At 41.4% G+C, this 25730-nt stretch overlaps 1 protein-coding gene across 14 annotated transcripts in view; it reads left to right on the top strand.

Annotated features, from left to right (window-relative positions):
* The window catches only part of JADE3 (jade family PHD finger 3), a 165213-nt gene that overhangs the window by 81258 nt on the left and 58225 nt on the right, over positions 1-25730 (top strand). For 9 of the 14 annotated variants that reach the window (XM_033948303.1, XM_033948302.1, XM_033948300.1 and 6 more), the window contains 3 exons: positions 3084-3557; positions 5396-5513; positions 10026-10906. In XM_033948303.1, coding sequence (XP_033804194.1) covers positions 3084-3557; positions 5396-5513; positions 10026-10906 — 1473 coding nt within the window. Of the gene's footprint in view, positions 1-3083; positions 3558-5395; positions 5514-10025; positions 11922-12329; positions 12935-25730 lie in introns of those variants that run through there. The other 5 variants (XM_033948314.1, XM_033948312.1, XM_033948311.1 and 2 more) reach the window with 3 other exon arrangements.

The following is a 25730-nucleotide window of genomic DNA, read 5'->3' as shown; positions in this document are numbered from 1 at the left end:
CCTCAATAAGCAGTTCTGATGCCAGGATAGGAGGGAGGTTGTAAGTTTACTGAGAAGCGTGGTGAGGATCATATGAGACCACTTGGTTCTGGACATTATTCATGAGGGGTACAAACTCGAGTTCTTTCATCTATTGCTGGACCTCTTTGTGGATTCTCCAGCAGAGAAGCCAGAGAAAGCAGTCAGAGTCCATGCGACAATAAAGAGGCTAATAGATCTAGCAGCCATAGATCCATCCTGGATGCAAAGTTGAGCTTGGGCTGATGCTCAGTATACTTTAATGCCCAAAAGAGAAGACTGAAGGCAGATTCTGGATCTGAAATCGTTAATGCTGCTCTCAAGATACCGCATGGAAACGGTAAGGTCGGTCATTGCCTCCATGGCACCAGAGGAATTTCTCGCCATGCTGAATTTGACAGAGGCCTACATGCATGATGCTGTTTTTCCTGTTAACAGGAAGTTCCTGAGGTTCCACGTTTTGGAGCAGCACTTCCAGTTGTCTGCCCTTCCATTTAGGTTGACCACGGTGCCACACACCTTCACCAAGGTGATGGTGTAGTAGCAGTGCTCCCCCCGCAAGGAGAAGATACAGGTACAACCAAATCTGTTTGATTGGCTGATACAAACCCTGACCCAATCTAAAGGAAGGACAGCAGTGGGGAGTGCATGTTCCCCCTTCCACAGAGCCTGGGCTAGGTCATAAACTTTTGAAAAAGCTGCCTGGAGCCGGCACAATCCCTGGAATATCTGAGTCTGTTTTAACACAACGGACAACAAAGACTTTCTCCTGGGAAAACCACAGAACAAAGTTCACATCAAATCAGGGAGTTCCTGGACAGGCCAGCACAGACAGCTTCATATTACTTGCAGGTGCAGGGGTCAATGGTGGCAACAATAGACCTAGCCCCCTGGGTGAGATCCTATTTATGTCCTCCTCCAAGAAGCGCTCTTCTCACTGATTCTTGCAAATGGATACATTGCAGGTGTTCCTATATTGGACAACAGAAGCACTTTGCAATCTGATCTGATGGCTGGAATTACAATCTCTATCTTGGGGAGTGCCGCTTCGCATCTGCACGTGGGTGATGCTGACAACAGATGAACTCCCTGATGCAGCTGTGGCCACAGACAAGGTTGCTGTATTGTGTTCCTGCCGAGGCTTATGATGGGCAGAGTCCTACGAAGAATAATGTTGCATCCAGGGCTCGTAGTTCTCTTTGCACCGGATTGGCCAAGGCATCCGTGGTATGCAGATCTGATCCATCTAAAGAGGAACCGCCCTGTCATCCGGAGTTCCTCTCACAGGGCCCAGTTGCCTTGGAGGATCTGGAGAGCTTTGGTCTTACAACATGGCTCTTGAGTGTGCAGCCTTAGTGCGAAAAGACTATTCGGAGGTTGTGATTTCCACTCTCCTAAAGTTAAAAAAGCAGTCAACCTTGGCCACCTGTGTGAAGGTTTGGAGATTCTTCCAGGGCTGGTGTGCCCAGAAGAGCGAAGACCTGTTCACAGCTCCAGTGTTGCTGGTTCTAGCTTTCCTTCAGGAAGGGCTTTAGAAAGGACTAGCAGTTGTCTTGTGTTTTAGATCCAAGATTAGTATAAGGACATTGACCTCTCACCCAGATGTGTCAACATTTTTGAAGGGAGCATTATGTCTTCATCCTCTGGTACATAAACCTTTTCCAACATGGAGTCTGAATCTCATTCTGTGGGCTCTTACTAGAGCTCCATATTAGCCTTTGGAGATGGTGTCATTGATGGACCTGACAGTTAAAACAGTGTTTGGTGATGGTCGTATCAGCACCACTGGTGTATGAGCTACAGGTCTCATCTTGCAGAGAACCCTTTCTCGGCGACAAGGCTCTGAAATTGCTGGATGTTTGCAGAGTGTTGCTTCGTTATCTGGAAGTCATGAATGAGTTTTGACTGTCTGATCATCTCTTTGTGCTGGTGAGTATTAGCCGCCAGGGCCAGCCGGCTTCAAAAGCGACCATTTCTAGATGAATTTGTATGGCCATTTTTTCAGCTTATATTGGCAACGGAAAGCGACCTCCAGTAGATGTAAAGGCCTATTCCACTAGGAGCGTAACTTCTTCCACAGCGGTGTCTAGAGTAGTTTCCCCTGAGGAAATTTTGTAGAGCAGCCATACTGTCACAAAGTTTTATAGGGTAGATATAGCAGCCAAATTGGATACCGTGTTCAGATCTTCAGTACTTTTAGCAGGCATGTATGTTCCACCCTACTTTCTATTGGGCTGCTTTGATACGTCCCACAGGTTTTAGAATGATGTACCTATTGCACTAGAAGGGAAGATTAGGTACTTACCTTGATAATCTTCCTAGTAAATAGGCACATCATTTTGGAATCCCGCCCTATCAGATTTTCATTAGACTGCTTGCTGTCTCAGGCATGTCCGTATTATTGGGTGCCTTGTTTTTTTCCCCCATCCAGTACTGTATTAGTTTGAAGAGATTAGGGCAGTATCATTGAGAACTCCAAGACTGTTAGTGCAGGTTGCACTTAGTTAGGTGGCCTGTTCATTACACCTCATTGTATGGTTAAATGTTTTAATGTTACATGATTATTTTGTGTTAAATATTGTAATATGAACAGACTTGTTTCTCGGGGCGACTCCCCGTACCCCTCCCTGTTATGTTTCTTCTCTAGGGCTGAGCATCTGCTTTGATAACAAAATGAGTATTTACAGGACAGCCCAGAGTGATGGGAGGCAGAGCAGAAAAATGTAAATGAGGTTCTCTACACAAGATCTTGCAATCAGAGAGCGACGACCCACAGAATCCAGAATGATGTGTCTATTTACTAGAAAGAAGATTATTAAAGGTAAGTATCTAATCTTCCCTTGCCATTTTATTTTTCTATTTCTTTAAAAAAAACAAAAAAACATACAACTTTTGCTTAATGCAGTCTGATCCTGATAAATTTATTTACCTTTATAATGTTTGGTAGAGCTGATCAATTTAAATAATTCTAGTTTTATTGCCCTAATTTTGCAGAATAGAACAATAGCCCTTATTCTTTTGCTATTCTTATAAAATTGGTTCTTTTTAACTGTTCAATCCTCCAGTGCTCTGTAAAAAGCTGCATCACAGCCTTTCATGTCACTTGTGCCTTTGAGCACAACTTAGAGATGAAGACCATTTTGGATGAGGGAGACGAAGTCAAGTTCAAGTCATTTTGCCTCAAGCACAGTAAAAATAATCAGAGCTCATTGTTGGATACAGAGAGTGCTCCAAAGGGCGGTGCTGAACTTAAGCAGAAAGACAGAGAAAAAAACAACTTTCGTGCTCAGAAACTGCAAGAGCTGCAAGAAGAATTCTACACGCTTGTGAAGGTGGAAGATGTAGCAGTAGAAACAGGCCTTCCCCCGCTCACTGTGAACTTCATCTATAAATACTGGAAATTAAAGAGAAAAAGTAATTTTAACAAGCCATTGCTGTCTCCCAAAGAGGAAGAACAAAACAGCTTCATGCAACCTAAAGATGACAACGTTCACACCCGCATGAGAATGTTTATGCATCTCAGGCAGGACCTAGAAAGGGTAAGGCATTTCAAGATATTCAAATACTCTATAGATAGTCATACAAGGATAATGCTTCATTCTTCTCTTATCATAAATTTGACTGAAGTTATAAATTTGCCTCAATATCTGCTAATAGTAAATTGTGAATTGCATTTATAGTTTCACACATAGTTTATTTTATTTGTATCCCGCTTTATACAAATCAGGTCACAATAAGTCCATACACTATTTTATTTGTATCCCGCTTTATACAAATCAGGTCACAATAAGTCCATACACTATTTTATTTGTATCCCGCTTTATTCAAACTAAGCACAGACAGAAAAAAAATTCCAGCGGCCAGCGCTCAACTTAGTATCAAGGACTCAATTCCCATATTTCATCTTGCAAAACAAAAACTCTTCAATAATTTCTTTAGATTCTACAAATTCTCCTGCTGGTGTATATATGTCTGGATCTCATTCCATGCGTGTGGTCCTATCCAGGAAAACAATAGAATGTCCATAAAATAACCTTTTCTGTTGTTCCTTTATTACAACAGCCTTTCATTTTAGAATATGCATTCTTTAGGTAGGGTGGGAGGGAGGGGATTAATATTTTTATTTTAGATGATTTGGAAAGATGTTCAAGTGTTGTATTGAAATTATAATGATTATATTTCTGTACACTTATTGTATGTTTGAAAATGATTCATAAATTTTAATTTCAGTAGGGTGGGGATGGGGATATATACTTTTGTTCTTGATGATATGATTAAGATTTTCAAGTGTTACATTGAAATTTAATGGATATATTATTGTACACTTGTTTATGATTTAAAATGAATAAAGAATTAAAAAAAAAAAAGAATATGCATTATTGTATTTGAAAACTAGGGGTAGGCAACTTTAAAAGAAAAACCAAGAAAACTCCTTCTCTAAAGTCACTTTATTAATTTTTAGCTTTTCTGGCTGTTTTTTGTTTGTTTTGTTTTTTTTTGTAATTCTTTATTTAAACACTGCAGTTGCAACCCGATGGCAGCAATTTGAGGATCTATGGGGTAGATTCTTGGAGGTGGAGGGTAATGACCCATGCTGAATTTGGGGGGGTCATCCTGGTCTGTTGGGGCTCTGGCTTTTGTATTGCTTTCCTTTATTCTGATATAGTATTAGATTTGTAGTAGTATTAAGGGAGGGGGGTTCCATCAACTGTCTCTCGGGGGGAGGGGGGACAGGGGAGGTTCTTTCTGGTTCTTGGGTGGGGGCTGGGGGGGTTGTTTTCTTGGTGGTTTCAGAAAATTGGTTAACACTGTTATTGATGGTGCTAGGGTGCTTTTGTTGCTGAGCACTGCTGATGAACTGTGCCCTGTCTTGATGTCCGTTTTTTAGGTTCATAGTCAAAAGCGCGTGCCGACAACCGAGCGCAGACAACTGAGCGCAGGACTTAATAGCGCCAAAGAAAACCCGTATTTTAAAGGGTTCCGACGGGGGGTGTTGGTGGGGAACCCCTCACTTTACTTAATAGAGATCGCGCTGGTGTTGTGGGGGGGTTTGGGGGAGTTGAAACCCCCCTCATTATACTGGAAACTAACTTTTTCCCTGTTTTTTTAGGGAAAAAAGTTAAGTTTTCAGGATAATGTGGGGGGTTACACCCCCCCCCCCCAACATGGCAGTGTGAGGCAGCGTGATCTCTATTAAGTAGAGTGGGGGGGGGTTCCCCCCCACACCCCCCGTCAGAACCCTTTAAAATACAGGTTTTCTTTGCCGTGATCAAGCCCTGCGCTCAGTAGTCTGCACGCCTTTGTCCTCGCGTGCTTTTCACCCGTCACCATTTTTTAGCTTATCTGGCTTCTTGACATTTTTTTCTTCGATATATAGGTAAGAAACCTATGCTACATGGTGAGCAGGAGAGAGAAACTGAAGTTATCAGACAGTAAAATGCATGAACAGATCTTCAACTTACAAGTACAACTTGTTAATCATGAAAAAACTACAGGTAACCTATACCTAATGTAGCAATGAAATTCAAGACCTGTGTACCTAAATTTTGGTTACATCACACTACATTTCTAAATGTGAGATATATTTATGTATCTCTCCTTTGGTTTCACACCTCCATTTGTCCTTTTAAAACTCAAGAAAATAATGGCATGTTAAGCATGATACTTTTCCATTTTTTGTTTTAACTGTTTGGCGATCTGAGCTAGGTACCATAAGGAAGCTGCCATTAGGAACAGAATATAGGAATAACAAAAATCTACCGATTTTAAAGCAAAGTTCTCGAAACATTAACGTAGTCACTAAGCAGTTTTCTGGTGGTTTAGCCTGCACGCATTTTAGTGGCGGATTATCAAAATGGATTATCTCTGAGGTTAACGAGGTTTCTAGCAGTCTCTGGCAATGGCAAGCAAATGGGCTCTTTAACATTGAAATGAGCCCTCCAGTGGATTCTTAAAAATCGCTGAGGCATTTTTGAAGTGCGGCATCAGCTTTTGGCGACAAAAAGCAGCAACAGGTCCAGAGGTGCTTTTACAGTGCCAACACTTGTGTTTTGACTGGCTAATGGAAAAAAAAATGTGTATCTATATATTGTTAGTGGAGGGTAGTAAAATCACGCTTTTGAGTTTTTGGGAGAGACAGGCATGTTTCAAGCGCAAAAGCCAACGTTTCTTCTTGAGCACGTATGATACCCTTGTCTTGTGTGTTTCTAGCTGTGGGTCTTGATTCAATTTTACATTAAAAACAAATTACAAGATTTACCTGAATTATAGTAGTTTTTTTGGAGAGAGAGAGGCATGTTTTATGTGCGATTGAAAAAAGTCGTCGTTGCTTCTCCTCCTCCTCTCCCTTCCATTTGTCTAATAGTGCAGCAGGAGAGTGGTTTTTTTGTTGTTGGTTTTTTTTTATAGCGTTTTTCTGCGCATGGGCACATGCAAATGTAAGAAATCTTCACTGCTATCCGCTAATCTTATTTGCATGTTTAATTTTTTTAAGAATGTCTCAGGTTTTTAGATTCGGTATCAAAATGGCTGTGGTAGCAGACTGTCACTTTTTAACGCAGGTTTTGGAAAATCCTGCCCTTAGTATTTATAAATCATATAGGTAACACTTCAGAAGCAACTCTCACTTAGAACATCATCTGTCCATGGAGTTTCTGCTACTAGCTTCTTCATTGGTTTAAATTTTATCAGATTTCCATATTTTCATTTATTTATTTAAAAAAATGTATTTCCTGCTATATCCAGAGTTCTGAGCGGGTTACATAGCAATACGAGTACACACAGTAAAATAATGATGGACAACCCCCCCCCCACCCCCACAATAAATAATAGGGGAAGCCCCTTTACAGTTTACATTAACTTGCTGTTAGCTCAACTTTTTTAGCAGAAAATACAGTAAGAAAAAAATTTATGTAAACTTTCATAAAGTCCAAATTAATGACATTTATCTTAGAAATGTGCTTTCTGAGACACAATGCAGGCATGCATGTTTCACTTTTCAGCAGCAACAGAAAAACAACAAAATTTGTGGAACAGGATCAGTTATGCCAGTTGTAGTTTAATATGCAATCCACAAAGGATGTTAAAATGTCTTCCTCGGGGGGTCTTAATAGGTCCTTGGGGGGGTGTATGTATATGGTATATAGTCAAAAGCATGCCGGACTTTGGTGTGCCGACAATCCCGAGGCGACATTTGCTTGCAGAACATATGTGCGCCGCCACTTATAAGCCTTTTCGTTAGCACTGTGAGGGGGGTGGGGGAGGTAGGAACCCCCCTACATTTACAAGTTCTCATGCTTCCGTTGGGTTGGGTGGGGGGGGGAACCTCCCACTACACGGAAAACTCCCGAACAGCAAAAACGGAAAGAAGAACGGGAGTTTTCAGTGTACTTGCCCCAACGGGACTTCCCTAGACTCCTCCCTATGGAAGTCCCTGATTGGCTTAGGTACCCCGGCCCCTCCAAAGGGAGGAGCCTGAGGCGCCTCAGCCAATCAGTGCCTTAGGCCTCTCCCCATGCATCAGATGATGCACTGGGGCGGCTCCTAAAGCTGCTTTTGGGGCGGCGGCTGGCTGGAGAGCAGGAGCAGGAGGACTTTCCTTCTTCTCCTGAAGATTTTGAACGGCGTAGGAGCAGGAGCAAGGTCTGGGCACCACTCCTACTCTCGAAGATGAGCCTCCAAGGAGCAGGTGGGACTGGGCACCCCTCCTGCTCCCAACAATTGTAAAGGTACCGGGGTGTGTGGGCCGGGCCCGACCACCTGGGCCGACCAGGGTTGGGCCAAGGGGTGGGAAGGCTAGGAGTAGGAGGGACTGAGCACCCCTCCTGCTCCCAACTTTGGTGTTGGACTGTGCCATGTTGGGGATGGGGGGAGGGAGTTCCGTGCTGCGCTGCCTTTTTCTTTTTAATTCTGATGGCAGGAGGGAGTTGGCATCCTTCCTGCTTTTTTCTCTGGAGGGGGGAAGCGTGTTTGTTTGTGGGGGGCACATTTTTTTTGACAGGCATGGAAAAAAATGAATAAAAAAGACAGGCAGGCCTGTCAAAAAGCCTGCAGACCTGATGGTAACTCAGTTACTGACAGGTCTGCAGCAGTTGGATTTGTCAGTAGTAAAACCCGACTCAAAATAGCCAAGCAATTGTTAGTGAATCAATTGCTTGGCTATTTTGCATGGGGTTTTACTAATTTGCATGGGACAATCGGGATCAGATTGCTACAGGCGTTAGTGAATACTGCAGGAGGGAAATCTGGTCGTAAAGGGCTCGCAAACTGATCGGTACACGATCGGTTTGCTTAGTGAATCTAGCCCTAAGTCAGTTGTGCCCGCAGTTGCACCAGGTACTTTTTCCATTCCTCTGATTTTGCCGGGCGGCACTGCGGCTGCCATGGATGTGGCAAATCTGGCGGATGTCCAGGATCAAGGTGGTCTTCCTTGTGGCTATTACTTAAGCCCGGAGTATTTCAGAGCTTCAGGCTCTTTCCTGCAGAGATCCCTTTCTATGTATTCTGCTGTGATGCTGCATATTGTTCCTTCTTTTCTTCCAAAAGTGGTGTCCACTTTCCATGTGAATCGGGAAGTTTGGCTTTCTGCTTTTGCTTCCTCTGGTTCGAGAGAGCAGGACTGGGTGTTGCGCTCCTTGGACATTTGCAGACTTTTGTTGAGGTATCTGGAGGTTACCAATGAGTTTCGTCTCTGACCACCTGTTTGTTCTTGGCGGGTTCTGTCCACAAAGGTAGGCCAGCCTCTAAGGTTACTATTTCCAGGTGGATTTGCATGGCCATTTCCGAAGCTTACATGGTGGCTGAAAAGAAGCCACCCCTCGGGGTGTGGGCTCATTTGACTAGAGGAGTTTCCTCCTCTTGGGCAAAGTCGTCGACTGCATCTCTGGACTAGATTTGTAGGACCACTTCCTGTTTCTAGATTTGTAGGACCGCTTCCTGTTTCTCTTTGCATACCTTCATCAAGTTTTGCTTGCTGGGGAATTCCCCGTTCCTCTCTCTTGTTCTTATCCTCTACAGATGTTTCTGGCTGCTGACTGACTGCTGTGGACAGGGGCATGCTTAGTGATGAGGTATGAGAGGGAGGGGGTAAAAGTCTTACAAGTTTTGAGGCTTCCTACAGATCCCTGGCGGGAGGAGGGAAATGACCCACTGGTACCGGAATAAAGTGAGGATTTACAAGAAAGAAGAATAGCAAAGGTAAGAACCTAATCTTCCGTCGTTTGGTTTTTATTGTGGGAAACTTATGACTGTTTATATCCTTTGTGGATTGCTTTTGATGTGTTTTTGGATGCTTATTAGACTACAACTGGCACATCCAATCCTGTTCCACAGTTTTTGTTGTTTTCCTGTTTCATTTCCCTTGTAGAACCCTTTAGTGCTATTTGCATTTTGTTGTTTTGTCACTTTTCAACTGCGTCAGGGAAAGGTCTTAATATTAGTGTCCCACATTGTCTTACTCTCCTCATTGTACATTGCAACCATTATACACTTATCCAAGAAAAAAGATTAAAAATAACTTGTGTCTCCGTTCTAAGGGACATGCATATTCATTGTGGATATCCTGAAAACCTGACTGGCAAGGAGGTACTCCAGGATTGACTTGGGGAAACACTAGCTTAGGGTATCATCTTCACTATTTCCATTTATTCTCTGTCATTTGTGTACAAAAGGAGATATTTCAGCAGCATTTTTGGGCAGTTTCTCTTGAAAGGATTTCTAGGAAATTGGCCCTAAATATCTACTTTAGGTGTTGACTGTTTACAGAAGAAGCAAGGACATTAAAAAAAATTTAAAAAGTAAAGAAAAAAATAATTGGTAATATGTCTATTTCTTTGCTCCTTTCTGCCGTTTCTTTTAATGGTCCTAGAAATTAGATTAGCAAGGGAGAGGCTTTTAAAGAGTTTGTATGACAAAATAAGAAATCTTTTTTTATGCGTATGTACTAAGACTGTCAACTTATCATGTTTACCAAAGGTTAAATCTAATATTTATTTTTATTTTTTCTTCAGTATATCCTTTGTCAAGTGCACTGGAAAACTCATTGTTCTATCCACCTCCCAGAATCACCTTGAAATTGAAAATGCCCAAAGCCCTGTTGGGGGATTGTAAAACTAATTCTGCAAAATTTAGCAGCCAGCCACTTTTTTCAGACAAGAAGACAACCAGTACAGTTCACAGTAAGAGAAGTGTACAAAAGTCCAGAGACTCTACTGAGATCAAAACGAAATCTTACCCAAGGTATCAGCATGGTAACAGGAACAATGGGTTGCTAGAAAGAGTTAGTCATTCCAGCACTGAAGCAAAGAATTCTGGTGCTCTGCAGTCCACAAAGTTTCGTCTTGGACAGACATCCGGCAAACCATTGGCAATTCAGGCTGTACTGCACGGACAGTCTTCTAATGGGAGTGGTAAAGTACAGCAAAGGTACTCCAGTTCATCAAGGTCAAATGGTGTAATGGAGACCTCTGAGGATATCGTTCACAAAGACGGTGCCAGCCAAACTTCCCATGAACAAGATTCTATGCTCATTACTCATTTAGTTACTCAGAGCAACTTTAGGAAATCTTCAATTGAGCATCTTAGCGAGCCTTTTAAGGAGGTGACCAGCAGCTTGGTGAAGCCTACTGAAAATCGCAAAAGCTGTGAAGAACCACAGAGAAGGCATTCTATGAAAGAGCGGTTATTGAACAAGCAGACTCTTGAATATCAGACAGCATGTGCTCCATACCAGGACAATGATGGATATTGTCCTGATCTGGAATTAAGTGACTCTGAGGCTGAAAGTGAAGAGAATAAGGAAGAAGCCCAGCTACAGGGCAGCAGCTCAGACAAAGAAAGCCCCAGCAGGGACTGTAGTAGACAACATCACGACAGAAGCAAAGCAAATATGGTTAGTCAAGGTTCTATGCCTAGGTGATAATTCCAGAGGATAGCTCAACCTTTTTATAGCGCAATTATAGATGCCAAAAGGTATGAAAAACACCCTTTAGGTGGGGAAGACACCCGGTGAGAGGAAGTATATGAATGAAGTGGAGTTTCATATTGAATTGGCTTGCAATTTTTAAGAATCTTTGTGGCTCATAAAAGCCAGCAACCAAGAAAGCACTAAATTAATCCTTCGTTTTCAGAAATTTGGTTTACATTTTACTAGCACTTGTAGTAGACCAAGTGGGGGTATTTTTGTGTCTTTCTAATGATGAGCCAGTTCTTTCTTAGCCAATGAGTACTATGAGACCTCTTGTACCAGTCTTAACTATTCTGGTGCAAGAAACAGTACAATAAGCTTACAGAACTGATCCCTTTGGCACTTGCTGTCTATTTGTACGTTTGTGTGTGTGTAAAACTACTAAATCAGATTCTGTCTGGGAAATTAGATTTCTTATATTTATAGTCCCTCTGCTTGTGGTAGAGGCCTATATTACAGATACTGCCAAACTCAATGACCTCTGTACGCTTCCACAAACTTTACCCTTGCAACAAATTGAGTTTTTCTCTTTACTGTTCTGTAAATATTTATCCACCAGTAGGTGGGGTTTTTTTTTTAACATTTGTATATAGGGTTATTTGTGATATGCACGTATAACTAGTTCTCTCAGAGAACAAGTACAAATGGCTAATTTGTGGATCATGTTTACAAAATTACATATACTACTTTGAAAAAGAGTGCTTTCTGACATTTATATTTTGGCAGCTATAGATGCCATGCCAGCCTGCTTGAAGAGACATGGGAGACGGTTTCTCAAGGGTTTCTCAAAGTTCCTGATAATAATCCAGATGTGTGGGCAAACCTCCCTTTACTTGCTAACAGTGGATAAAAATAAGTTATAGAACCAACATTGTGTAGAGCAGTGGTCTCAAACTGGCTGCCCAGGGGCCACATGCAGCCTGCCAGGTACTATTTTGAGGCCCTCGGTATGTTTATCATGATCACAAAAGTAAAATAAAACAGTTTCTTGATCATTTGTTTCTTTAGCTATAAATGACAATATTATTGTTAAGACTTAGCCAAAAGGAAAGATGATAAACTATTGAGAGTTTTACCTCATGCAAAATTGTCATTTCTTTAATAAGACATTAACTATTTTTTTTCTGAGGCCCTTCAAGTACCTACAAATCCAAAATGTGGCCGTGCAAAGGGTTTGAGTTTGAGACCACTGGTGTAGAGCGCCAATTGCCTTTACAATGAAAGATACTCTGTGTGTAAGTGATGTTTGCTGACTAATGAAACAGATGAGAGGGTTTCTCTGCTAAGTTCCATATGCCCCAGTCCCTTTTTTTTAATTTTTTTTTTTTTGCTGTTGCCTTCCTTCCAGCACTGAGTTCAACTTCTGCTTTCTCTCAACCGAAATGGCAGTAACATCAATGAGGCTAGCAAATGAATGCTTGCAATCGAGACTTATGTCCTAAGCTGCAGTAATATAAGTCCATGTTACGCATTTGTTATGAAGTAAATAGTATGCACTAAATTTCTCACATTAACATAAAGATCTTGAGATGTAATTAAGAGTTTTGATTGGCTCTCTTATAATCTTTGTGTACGTATAAGATGAGCTGATTTACTTAGGCAGTACATTACCTAATTTTGCATTAGCATTGCACTGAAGTTCTCGATAGCTAGATCATGTGTGTAACATTTTGTAAACGGAACAATGCATTAGTGCATTTGCAGACTGCTTAGTGCCTCAGATCACCTCTGATGACTGCGAGCTGAAAAAGAAGAAGGAATTAGATCTAGAGCTACTCTTCTTAGATGTTTATAAACTAAATTTAGGTGTTTATTTTCCAATTAATTAGGGGTTCTTTAAGAATTTTTTTTTTTTTAATTGTTTTCATGACATGGGTCCAACTGTTGAATATATATATACCTGTGTGCCTAGCTCTGTGGGTGCTGAGTACAGCCAGTATTGAGCAAGCTCCTTCATTGTGTCTAGGGAAGGGTAATTTGTATTTCACACTCCATACCATTTGAAATGTTAGCATTTATGCATATGTGCAGCTGTGGGGATCTTCGGAATGCGAAAGGCACAAAACTGAGTGGAGAATCCAAAATAAGCCCATGAAAATAAAGAGAATACCTTGGGGGAGAGGTGTTTTTAGGGTGTTCTTGCAATATAAACGAAAAGCAATCCAACCTGTCTGCAGTGAAAAGCAATCTGAACAAGCAAAGAACTGCAGACAAATGTACAAGATGCAGGCTAAGTTTATTGAAACAATTATGTAGCGGTTAAGGTCACCACCTTTATGCAAACCAGGTGACCCGACATGGTCCGTTTTACGGTTAACACGCCTTCATCAGGGGTCCCTAATTTGAAAGGTAACGATGTTCCTATATACCCTCCACGGAGCTACTTTTGCGGTGACTTTTTTGCACAGGCTTGTGCCTATTTCTGTAGCGGTTTTACTTGATACCTTTCAAATTAGGGACCCCTGATGAAGGCGTGTTAACTGAAATACGGACCGTGTCGGGTCCCCTGGTTTGTATAAAGGTGGTGACCTTAACCGCTACATAATTGTTTCAATAAACTTAGCCTGCATCTTGTTCGTTTGTCTGCAGTTCTTTGCTTGTTCTGATTGCTTTTCACTGCAGACATGTTGGATTGCTTTCGTTTATATTGCAAGAACACCCTAAAAACACCTCTCCCCCAAGGTATTCTCTTTATTTTCATGGGCTTATTTTGGATTCTCCACTCAGTTTTGTGCCTTTTGCATTCCGAAGATCTCCACAGCTGCACATATGCATAAGTGCTAACATTTCAAATGATATGGAGTATGAAATACAAATTACCCTTCCCTAGACACAATGAAGGAGCTTGCTCAATACTGCATCTTGTACATTTGTCTGCAGTTCTTCTTTGTTTGTTCTTGTAATATAAATCATTTTTATTTTTCACCCCGGACATGTTACTGTTTGTTGGGCTAAAACCTAAAGTCAGAAACCCTGGTTATATATCTTACAGAAGTTAGTGACATGAGAAAGAAATGCATTATATTTTGCCCTTCATGTTAATGTCTCAGCCCATACATGCTCAGTGGTGGTTTTCTCATTCTTTTTCTATAAGGGGCTGATATTATCCAAAAATTCTGCATGGCAGATAGGAATAATGAGGGTCATGTATAGTTGATACTGTGATTCCAGGCTTGAAGTAGGGCAGAATCTAGTGCTTCATTATATGCTTATCACCTAGTTCTCTGTTGTTCAGCCTTCCTTCCAGTCTCTGTTCACACTAGTTATGGCTATTTACTTCATGCTCTTATCTGGCTTCCAGTTGGACAAACTGAACCCCTTTATACTAGTGCTTTACCGAATATTCATATTTAATTTAATTCATCCCCGAACAGTGCCCTGAATACGTTATTCATATTCAGTCGATTTGTGGTTTAAATTCGAACACAAATAATCTGGGATTCTACTGTGCTAAATCCTACTGAAATTAAACACTTGGTCTCACATCGCTGCTTTTATTTTTTTGTTACGTTAAAGCTCAGTGCTTTTTCTTATTTGGTATTTGTATTCAAACAAAAAATAAAATATGATATTTGGTGCAGCTCTACTTCATACCCCAAACCCAAGGATCCTAAAGAACTCGGGCCCCAATGTACAAAAGCTTTCCATGGCAGTAAAACTCGTTAAAGCAGTCTTACTGCTGCAGAAAGCTCTCCTCCCGAAGCACAAAGGGTTCTCCATGGCTGCTGCCAATCCTAGTAGTAGCCACAGAGAAGCCTATACAAATGCATTGCAAAGAGCTCATTAGTTTTATGTTCAAAACAGTTTTATTTTGTTCTATTTCTATCATTTAAATTTCTCCAGAATTCTACTGTTCAACGGCTCCCCCTTCTGCTTCTATTCCTTTCTCTCCTCTCTTCTACCTTCCAAAGTATTTAGATCAATGCTGTCTTGTTAAAATGTTTATTTTATTTTTATTTTTCCTCTAACTCTACTTTTCACTTCTCTATTACCCTCCAGGTACTTTAGTTAGATTGTGAGCCTTCGGGACAGTAAGGGAATTTTTCAAGTACCTTTCTTATTTCTAATCTTAATGTATATTTTCTGTAAACCGCTTAGAACCTAACGGATGTAGCGGTATATAAGAAATAAATTACATTACATTTTATTATGAACATGAAAAAAAACAAAAGCAAGAAACAGAACAAGGAATCAACATCCAGCAATACACAAGTTTCAGAAACAATACAAAGAGCTAATCCAATCACCTACCACCCCTCCCAACCCTCCAAAAAAAAAAAAAAAGGGGGACAATCCCTCCTGGGACCCCCACCAGCAAAATACAAAAACGACCCGAAGGTCTCTCAAAAGCCAAAGGCCCGTACTCTTGTGGCCCATGGCATACATCCAGAAGAAACCCCCCCCCCCCTAAAAAAAAAAAATTATAGATAGGCAGTGACTGACCGGGGGAGCGAGCACAGGGAAGATTAAGAAAGCTAAGCAAGAGAATTCAAAAGGAGGCTACGACCTCTAGGAGGTAAAGAGCTCATTAATTTTTAAATGAGCTCTCCTTGCGATGCACAAAAGGGAATGTGCCCCTTTCCCTTTTATGGAGCAAAATTTTCTGGCAGGGCTGGACCTGCCGGTAGCTGTGCTCTGTGAGGCACACAACACATGCACCACAGCAGTGTCCATTAAAAAAAAAAAATTTTGGTAGGGTCAGCTGGGAGAGTAGGAGCTGTTGGCTCAGCTGTGGCCGGCTTTTTTTCTTTTAAGAAGGGCGCAGCTATTGTTCATGTCTTGTGTGAGTGCACAATAGCTGTGCCCTTCTTAAAAGAAAAAAAAGTTGATTGCAACTCCGGAGCCAGAAGGAGAAGCTTGCTGATCATGACTCTGGAGCCACCATCAGCTGGGCAAAGGGAAGGAGAATGGCAGCTGCAGACAGGAAGAGGAGCTGTGCTTGACGATTGCTCTTCTGAGCAAGCACCATTAACAGTTTCTCCCCCTTTTACTGGAGCTGCTCCGCACGAATAGCATGTATATAATTTTCACCTTTAACAGTTTCTCCCCCTTTTACTGGAGCTGCTCCGCACGAATAGCATGCATATAATTTTTCATGCTATTGTGCTGAGCATCACCCGGTATAGAAAAATCTCTCCCACCACAGTATTTTTTAACTATGATATCAGAGCGTTGTGCATCGGGGCCTCAGACTCCTGCATTTCAGGGATTCATACTGGTCATTTTAATTGGTGGACTTGAAAAGATCAATTAAATATTATAAATGTTATCCCCTAAGATCAAGTTAGAAAGAGAGGTATTTGGGATCTGACAGAGTCCCCTAATTCTTTGCTCATCAAAATCAGCCTTTATTAGGCTATTGTGTCACAAACCTTATTTCTTAACCATATGGATTATACCAAAAGGGAAAATCTCCTTCCTTTTCCAGTCTAGTATAATCATCATAGCAAATCCTTGTCCAGGGTCACACACCTCCTTACAGACCCAGTACCCTTGCACATTCTCTCCATTGTGTGATTTGTACAGTATTTCCAGCTTTGACTGTCCCAAGAAGCAGAAGTTGGGTTGGGGTATCAAATCAAGGTTGGGTTGGAAGAATTCCAGTGTCTTTTTAATAGCGATGTTATTTCAAAATGTTTGTCTCCTATAAGTAAAGGGAGGCATGCCCACAATCTGGAATATTTTGTGAGAAATCATCTATGTCTAGTTAATGTTTGATAATCATATTTTATTGGTATTTCTAAAAGGAAGTCAGTATAAAATCATGTATCTAACATTTGTATGTTCAATTTGGAGTGCAACATTTTTATTTCCAAATATACAGCACTTTGATGCATATATGGAAATGAGAGCTGCTTAGATATCCTGGCTGTTGGAACAGGTACTATTTCTGATGAGAAAAAAAGCCTACGTGGACAAGGAAAATACTTTATACTACAGCACTTTCTCATTTCTGCTGTGGCAGTGGCTGATGCAGAAAGGAAATCATTGGAGCATAGGACTGGCAGTGAAACATGCCAGTAAGAAGCAGTTTTCAGGCTTTCCACACTGGGATAAAATTTGCTGATTCTTTTTACATGCAAACTTTGTACTCATTTAAAAAGAGCAAACAGAAATATGCTTAGACTTGGAATCTTGGACTTTTTGTATCTTTTTTATGCATGTGCTTTTTCAATGAATAACTTGCTCAGAATTGAATGTGCAGTCTAAATATGATTTCTTTTTATCACTTAACAATGTTTCTAGTGCAATAGGCATTTCATTCTGGACAAGCGGGTTATCTCCCCATGGCCGCAAGCCATCTGCAGAAGGAATTCACTCTGTATTTTTTCTGTGAGCTCTTACTTTACTGGGAGCTCTACTTCCAGCTACAGTTTTTCCCATCTGTACGCGAGCTGGAAGGAGTGTTTTTTGTTCTGCTCTCCCTTTTTATTTATTTTCTCAGTGTTTTACAGTTAATTTTTGGCAGTTTCAGTGCTTGGAGCTTAGCTATTTCACAGCTCTGCCTGCATGAAGAAGAAACAGACTGAGGTCAATCCCTGTTAGCTAGCTTGCATAAGTATTTTTGGAGCTTGGGGCCATCCCCACTTACCTTCCTTCACCTACTGCTTAGCAGGGGTTTGAGTACAGCCTGCAAGGCATTTGTAGGTGGCTCAGTGGTGTCTCGCAGGGTGCCAGATGTGTTCATCACTTCCCCCCTTCTGATAGCATATCCGTCAGTCCCTGGGAGTGGAGGTTCAGTTGGACACTGTGACTGGCAGCCCAAAGATCAGCTTTGCAGAGGACTTTCAACATGAGGTAGAGATTTCTTCTCCTTTCTAGCTACTATAAAAGAGCTGAGGCAGGTTGCAGCACATTGCCAGCACAGGTCACAGTGAGTAAGGCTATTAGTCTGTGAGGTGAATCAGAAGGGTCTAAAAATACTGTTTTTAAGAATTTCTGCATGTTCCTCTGTCCCCCACCCTCAAAAATCCTAAATTTCCTGTTTTGTGACTTTTCTTTCCTAGTTTTTTGTTTTGTGGTTTTTTTGTTTTTTTGTGATTTTAGGCACCAAAATCCTGGTAACAGCTATCTTGGGGTATTTTAACAATCTTTTTTTTCAAAAGTTTCCTGCAGCTCCAAATCTCCTTTTGTCTCAATTTTGGTTGGGATAGAGTCCTTGAGCTCTTTTACCCCAAATCCATGCCAGGATTGTTCAAATTCTGTGCCTCAGGAGCATCTTTTTGATACATGCCAAGCTGTGCAATAAGGAGAGGTGGGCGCATCCAGCTTAACCTCTCCTATGCATTCTTGGCTATTAGAAAGGGCAGATGGCTCCGTGGGGTGGTCTTTTCTTTTATCAAGGTCTGGAAACGGTGATAATTTCACGCAAAAGGACACGGATGCCCTGCAGCCCAAGAAGCACAAATTAGAATCATCTCGGAGTGACTTCTTGCTCCTTGTCATGGCTTTGTCTTCAGAATTCATCAATTTAATGTGGAAAGTCTTTCAGGAGACAAAAGATGACAAATAACTCCACTCAATATGCTCACAAGATAACCAATGAATGGAGCAAATATTCAAAATCAATATCAAATCCTTTTTCTTTTGTAACATCAGCTAATTGTGAAACATTCAAGGAAGGGGTAAAGACCTCAGACTCCTCTTAGCTCATTTCAGTACAATATGCGCTGAGCAACTGTACAGATTGTGATTTTAATCAATGGTATTAATTACCTCCTTCCTCCTTTTAATTTAAGAAAATAAATATGTAACTTAGTTAGCTTTGATCTTTGGAATTCTGACCCGCAAATCCTTGCGGGAGAGCCATGCTTCTACTGCACAGACCCTCCAGGTGATCCAAGTTCTTAAGGACCTGGGTTGGATTGTGAATTACCAAAAGAGCAATTTGACTCAATCTCTTGTGTACCTGGAAATCATGTTTGATATTGCTGTTGGATGTGTCTATCTTCCAGAGGCACGCAGACAGAAGCTTTGCTGTCAGATTTCATGCTCTTGGACAAACCTGCTCCATCAGCATGGGACTATCTTCAAGTCCTGGGTTCTAATGTCAGCCACAATAGATGTGCATCCTCTCCAGCATGCGTTATTCTCATACTGGTCTCTGCAGATGGATTCTTTACAGAAGTCTCTGCCTTGAATGCTGGAGGCTTGGGCCAGCATGGATTGGTGTCTCCACTCTCAGTCCCTAGCCAAGGGCATGACTTTTTGAATAGCTTCCTGGGTGATTGCTATGACAGATGCCAGTCTCCTCGGCTGGGGAGCTCATTGAAACAGTAAATTGTTTCAAGGGCGTTGGTTGCCCTCTCAGAGGAAGTGGTTGATCAACAGGCTGGAGCTGCATGCTATTTGGCTAGCTCTGATGGAATTGTGAAAGACTCTGGAAGGTCAAGCAGTCGGAGTCTTCTCTGACAATACTACAGCAATGGCATATGTCGATCACCAGGGTGGAACCAAGAGTGCACCTCTGTGTCTGGAGGCCCACATGCTCTTCAACTGGGCAGAACGTCATCTACAAGCACTGTTGGCTGTGCATGTCATGGGAGTAGACAATGTTAAGCCGACTTCCTCAGCAGAAGGACCTTGGATCTGGGCGAGTGGACACTGTTGATGACAGCTTTTCAGGTCATTGTTCAATGCTGGGGTCAACTACAATTTGATCTTATGGCAATGGTGAAGAACAAGAAGGTGGACAGGTTCTTCAGTCGAAGATATGAGGCTGGAAGCAAGGGTCTAGACACACTAGTCTAGCTGTGGCCCCAGGGCCTACTGTTGTACATCTTTCCTTCCTGATAGGCCAAATTCTTCAACAGATTGCAAGTCATCAGGGAAAGGTGATCTTGGTGGCTCCAGATAGGCCACGCAGACCATGGTACACAGATCTGATGCATCTTCGCTTAGGTCACAGTCTCCAGTTGCTGGTGCATCCTCTCATAATGTCCAGTATGCATGGAGGATCTGGATCGCTTTGCTCTTATGGCATGGCTCTTGATCTCGAAGCGTTAGAGCATAAAAGGGTATTCAGAAGTGGTCATTGCTACCCTTCTCAAGTCTAAAGCATGGAATACGTTCCAACCTTGGTGCTCTCAGGATTGTATGAAGCCGTTTTCGGCTCTGGTTTCTGTTGTGTTAGCTTTCCTTCAAGCTGACCTTGACAAAGTGCTTACCGTGGCTATCCTTTGCGTTCAAGTCACAGGGCTCTCTTGTTTCAGGGCCCGAGATCGCAAATCTACTCTGGCATCTCATCCAAACATAGCCAGATTTCTGACCACCAGTCAAGACCCCTTTCCCTTCCTGGGATCTGAACGTGATCTCCAAAGCTCCACTTGAGTTACTAGAAGAAGCATCTCTGCTGGATTTAACAATCAAGGCTGTTTTTCTGGTGGCTGTGACATCGGTGAGACGAGTCTTGGAGCTTCAGGTTCTTTCTTGTAGAAAGTCTTTCCTTAAAATCTCGGACACTGGAGTTTCTTTAACGCACTGTCCCTTCTTTTCTGCCGAAGGTAGTTTTTGGCGTTTCATGTCAATCAGGAAGTTCGATTGCCTAAGAAACAGGACCAGATTTCAAAGAAGTTAGATGTAAGAAGAGTACTTCTTCAGTATCTTGAGAGTTTAGGCTTTCTGACCATCTGTTTGTGCTGACTAATTCAGCTAAGCGAGGCACACCAGCCTCTTAAGACCACAATTTCCAGATCATTTTGTCAGCCTACATTATCTGAGGGATACAATCTCTTGTTTCCGTCAAGGCACATTCGACAAGAAGTGTGGCTTCGTCATGAGCCAAAGCCAGGACAGTCTCCCCAGAGGAGATTTGTAGGGAGGCAACTTGATCCACCCTAAATACATTTGCTACGTTTTACAGAGTGGATGTGGTGGCAAGAAAAGACTCCGTCTTTGGGTCCTCTGTTTTACGGGCTGGTGCAGTCAATCAACCCTAGATTCCTGGGACTGCTTTTGTACATCCCACTTGTCCAGAATGACACACCTATTGCACTGGAAAAAGAGATTACACTTCCCCCTCAATATTCGCAGGGGTTAGGGGCAGAGCCAGCTCACAAATATTTAAACGCAAATAACTTTTAGGACAAACTCTGACCCACTCTTGCTTCCCTCCTACCTCCCAGACCTCTCCACACCTTACTTGGTGGTCTAGCGGGACCTCACAGCAGTCATTTTTGTGGACAGCTCTGCACGGGGCATGAGCGTAGGACGATAGCTCCTGCCCCACTTCACCGTTAGACCACCAGGTTAGGTGTGGAGAGGTCCGGGAGGCAGGACAGAGGCAGAGGTGGTTCTGGGTTTAGAATCTCGCAAATAACCGAAGTTGTGAGTCCTAAACCCACAAATTGGGAGGGAAAAGTGTATGTTCTTACTACCTTCATAATATCTTTTCCAGTAGATAGGTGTGTCATTCTGGATTCCCACCCTGTTCTTCCTGCACTTGTGTCTCATTCAAATTGTTCTTTTACAAGTATGTATCTTGGATGCTTGTCAGCCCTTTGGGCCCTGAAGAATATTGTATAATAGGTTACTAGAGCTCCTTTGATGCTTCTGTTGGCATTTGGTTGTTATTTCATTGTTCAAGTGTTATTTTGATAGAGCAGAACTGTTTGGAGAATTTCTCATTTCCTTACTTCACCTAGTCTCGGGGGAGCTCTTGCATGCTTGGGAACTAACCGTAGGTGGCAATAGAGATGACAGTGATGTAAGAGGATCACAGAAAGAATGGATTCCTTCTGCAGATGGATTGTGGCCATGGGGAGATAGCCTGCTTGTCCAGAATAACACACCTATCTACTGGAAAAAATATTTTCAAGATAAGAATATAAACTCTCTTTCTGGAAACTTCACCTCCTAAATATGGATAAAAGTACATGTGTTTTGAAACACTACACACATTTTTAAGGGAGAGTAGTTTCAGAAAGCCAATAGAAATACACAAATCAATATTTGGCTTTAAAAATATACCTTTCCATCATATGCTAAGGCCAGTGATTTATCAAATCTGTTCCAGGGGAACCCCAGCCAATCAGGTTTTCAGGATATCCATGGTGAATATGCATGAGTGATTCATATACACTGCCTCCTTGGCATGCACGTCTGTATCATGCATATTCATAGTGGATATCCTGAAAACCACACTGAATGGGGTTCCCCAAGGACAGGTTTGGGAATCTGCTAAGGCTAAGTGTCTATAAAACACTGGTAGCTGATTGATAATTTGTTTCGAGAAGTGACAAGGCACATTGATACATCTTTGAGATGCAATATATATATATATATTTTTTTTTGTATGTCTTTACTGAATTTTCTAACTACAATTGTGCAACAAGTAATTCATATACATATAATATTACAAGAAAAGCACAATAAACTTTTCAGACATTAATATACAATTATATTTCCCCCCCCCACCTAATATTCAAATAAAATAAAAACCTTCAAGAAACTAACCATAAATTACCTGAATCAAATTCAAGTGCAGCTCCCGTCCCACTCCCACCCACCCTGGATGTGTATGTTTGCAGGTCAATGAAATAAAATCAGTTATCATTCCTTACAAAATTTAGCCAATGGCTCCCAAACATCCTTAAAATTCCTGTAATGTCCCTGCTGTATGGCCATGAAATGTTCCATTTTAAAAATATAACACAAGGATTCCCACCAGAATGTGTAATTTAACCTATCCCAGTTCTTCCAATTTTTTTAAATAAGCTGCATGGCAACCCCTGTCATTATAAGGAGAAGTTTATTATTCTGAGCAGATATTTGACTTTAGCTCTCATGAACGTACCAAATAAGATGCAATATTTTAATCTGAATGGACCACATATGCTATTGGAAATGGTATTAGTTGTGCATTATAAACATGAACAAATATACTGCTTTAGAGGTCCAGCCATCAGTATTGTGTAGTGATAAATAGAACAGTCTAGTGCTGACAAGTAAGCAGATTGAAAATAATCAAACCAATACAGGTGTCTTTATAAATGTTCTTATGTAATGGAACAACCCCATAGGAAGCACATGTATGCACTGTAGTGAGCTGCTTGTAAAGCCCAAGATACGAGTAGAAGATATTTTCCAAATTTAAAGCAGTTGAACTAATGCTAATTGAGGCACACGTCCAATTTCAGAACAAATTAGTTTTGTCTCTGTTAAAAACAATAGATTTAGATTTTGAGCGTTCAGTTGTTTTTTTTCTAAAGGAAATTAATCATTGATAATAGTCGCATTGATTTTATTTATTAAATACTTTATAATCACAGAGGATAGATGTCAAATTACGTCTTTAAATTGTTCCAAACTATAGACAAGTTCATTTGGAATGCATAAAAAAAGCAAATTTTATGTCTGAATTTTGTTCACGAAAGCAAGCTAGATGTAATAGTCAGGACCTACAAGACATTTTTATGTAACGTCCAAATACATTTTAGCGGTTTCTTTCTCAATATTAGCATCTTTCGTTTGTTTTTTTAAATGTAAGTTCAGAGTATCTTGGGGGGGGGGGGGGGGCGATTTCTGGCAAGTTTACTTGTATCTGCTGTTTTATGTTCTGTTTCAAAAATATTTGCATTTGGGCTCATTTTTTATATATGTGCTGTAATATTTTTTTAATTTCTACGTGTGTTTCCAGGGTAAAATGCTATAGATTCCTAAACTGTGGTTCAATCAGGAGTGGACATGTCTTCCACTCTCCACATATTACCATAATGGTTGAGAGAGATGGAATGTGTGTGTGAGAAAATAAATTTCTCTGACCTTCAACAGGCTGGCGATGGTATTTCATTGCAGCCCATTAATTTGTGATGCACATGTAAAGGAAGAGAATAATGGTGCTTCAGTCAATTCCAGTAAGGGATGATACCTCAAGTATTTCCAGTCTGGGCAATAGTTTTTATATTTTTTATAAAATTTTATTCGGTAAATGAAAAAGCTATTTGTTTTTTGTAACTTCAGAGTATTGTCCTTTAAAATGTGTAGCTAGTCTTTACGGTATCTGTTCAATAGTGAAATGTTTAAAATATTACCTCTTAACCTTGTTAATCTTTTTTTTGTGTTTGTTTTTATATAATAGACACACACACATACATACATAAATATATGTAAAATTTCAAAAGATAAATTCAGCCAGCCTTTTACACTTCTCCTTTTTAACAATACTTTTTCATTAAATTATGAAACTGCTAACAAAAGTTGGATCTGTTGTCTGATTGTTTGGTGTTTTATGACTTCATGGAATGTTGGATAAGGTTTGTTGAGGTTCCGAATTATCTTCCATTCACTTCTAGCCTCAGCCAAAATTCTTTCCATTTGATGAATTAAACAATACAGATCACAAAAGCATAATTCTTGTCTATCGTATTAAAATTTATTAAAACAGAGCACTTTCAACATATAGCTAATGAAAAGGGCTAAGAAAATAAAAAACAAAACAGGCTTACCCTGTTAAGGGGGGAATTCCTGTGGCCTAGAGGGCTCAGTTGATTTGGGATGTTTCCAGGCTGATCTGGGGCTGGCCCAGGCTTGCACCAGTGTTTGCTGGGTCTGAAGAAGAACAAAAATGCAGCAGGCATGGAAAATAGCTGGATTCAGGGCTGGAAGCATACTGAACATGTGCAAACTTCTGCACATGCTCAGAATGGCTTTGGAGCCTGAGATAGACCTCATTTGAAGCTGAGGCCTTGATTTTTGAGGCAGCCCAGCAGGCTACTTTGAGTGATTGCAATTAGGTCCTGGTACCACAGGAGGTTGATCTGGAGGCTGGTCACTGGTGGGGGCATCAGGAGAGCCAGGTAAGAGGTCTCCTGACCTTGAAATTAATTTATTTAGTTTTAATTGGGCCATTAGAGTTGTCCAGAAAAAAACTAAAAGTTGGAAAAAATATACAGTGTGAGGCCTTGATGCAAGGAACTGAACAGCATTGCAGGCTTTATCCTATCTCAAGACGACATTGAATGCATGTGTGTTTGGAATACCATCGGTAGATGACTATACCAATGACGTTCCAAACACTCAAGCAGAGTAAAACAGATTGCTCCCATTCAAAACCAACAAAGTTTTTCCAACTGGGTCTGTGATGATGCCATTGACAATCAGTTATCCATTTTAGTGTTGAAACAGTTTTAGTGATAGATCAAAAAAAGAATACAAGTGCAGTAATTACATCACCTAACAGTCCCCATACCCTCCCCATACCTCCCCCCCCCAATCCACCAGCTACTTCTGAACTGGAAGGGATGGCCCAGTACCCTCAAACCCAATACGAACTGGGAATCTGTGTTCTGATAATTCCCAAGCTCTACCATAAGAACAGGACCAAGAAGCCCCTCCCCCAACCACCAGTACAACCCTGCACACCCATCCTCAAAAGCAGCCCTCCCCCCCACCCAGTGATCATGAGAATCTAAAGCATATCCCATCCTGTAAGACCACAGAGCGTACCTAGGAAACAAACCACACTAATACCATCACCCGCTATTGCACTCCACCCTCGGGTCACCCACCAGTATCCTGCCCTCCCAACCCCCGCACTCCTCTAGAACCCCCTCCAACCTGGCTGCCCCCACACCCTCATCACACCACTCACAATTCATTCAGAATAAGACTGTGGCCCTTGGGATGTAACTGCCGACGGTATGGGTCCCAAGTTTGCAAAAATCTCTGCCCCCCCCCTTCCGAGAACCTTTCGCATCTCTGGCTTCCCAACAGGCCAATTGATGCATGTTTGCCCGCCAAAGCCAAAACC

Source organism: Geotrypetes seraphini, chromosome 6 (assembly GCF_902459505.1).
Source record: "Geotrypetes seraphini chromosome 6, aGeoSer1.1, whole genome shotgun sequence".
Lineage (NCBI taxonomy): Eukaryota > Metazoa > Chordata > Amphibia > Gymnophiona > Dermophiidae > Geotrypetes > Geotrypetes seraphini.
Note: the sequence above shows the minus strand (reverse complement) of the source record. Positions and strands in the feature narration are given on the sequence as shown.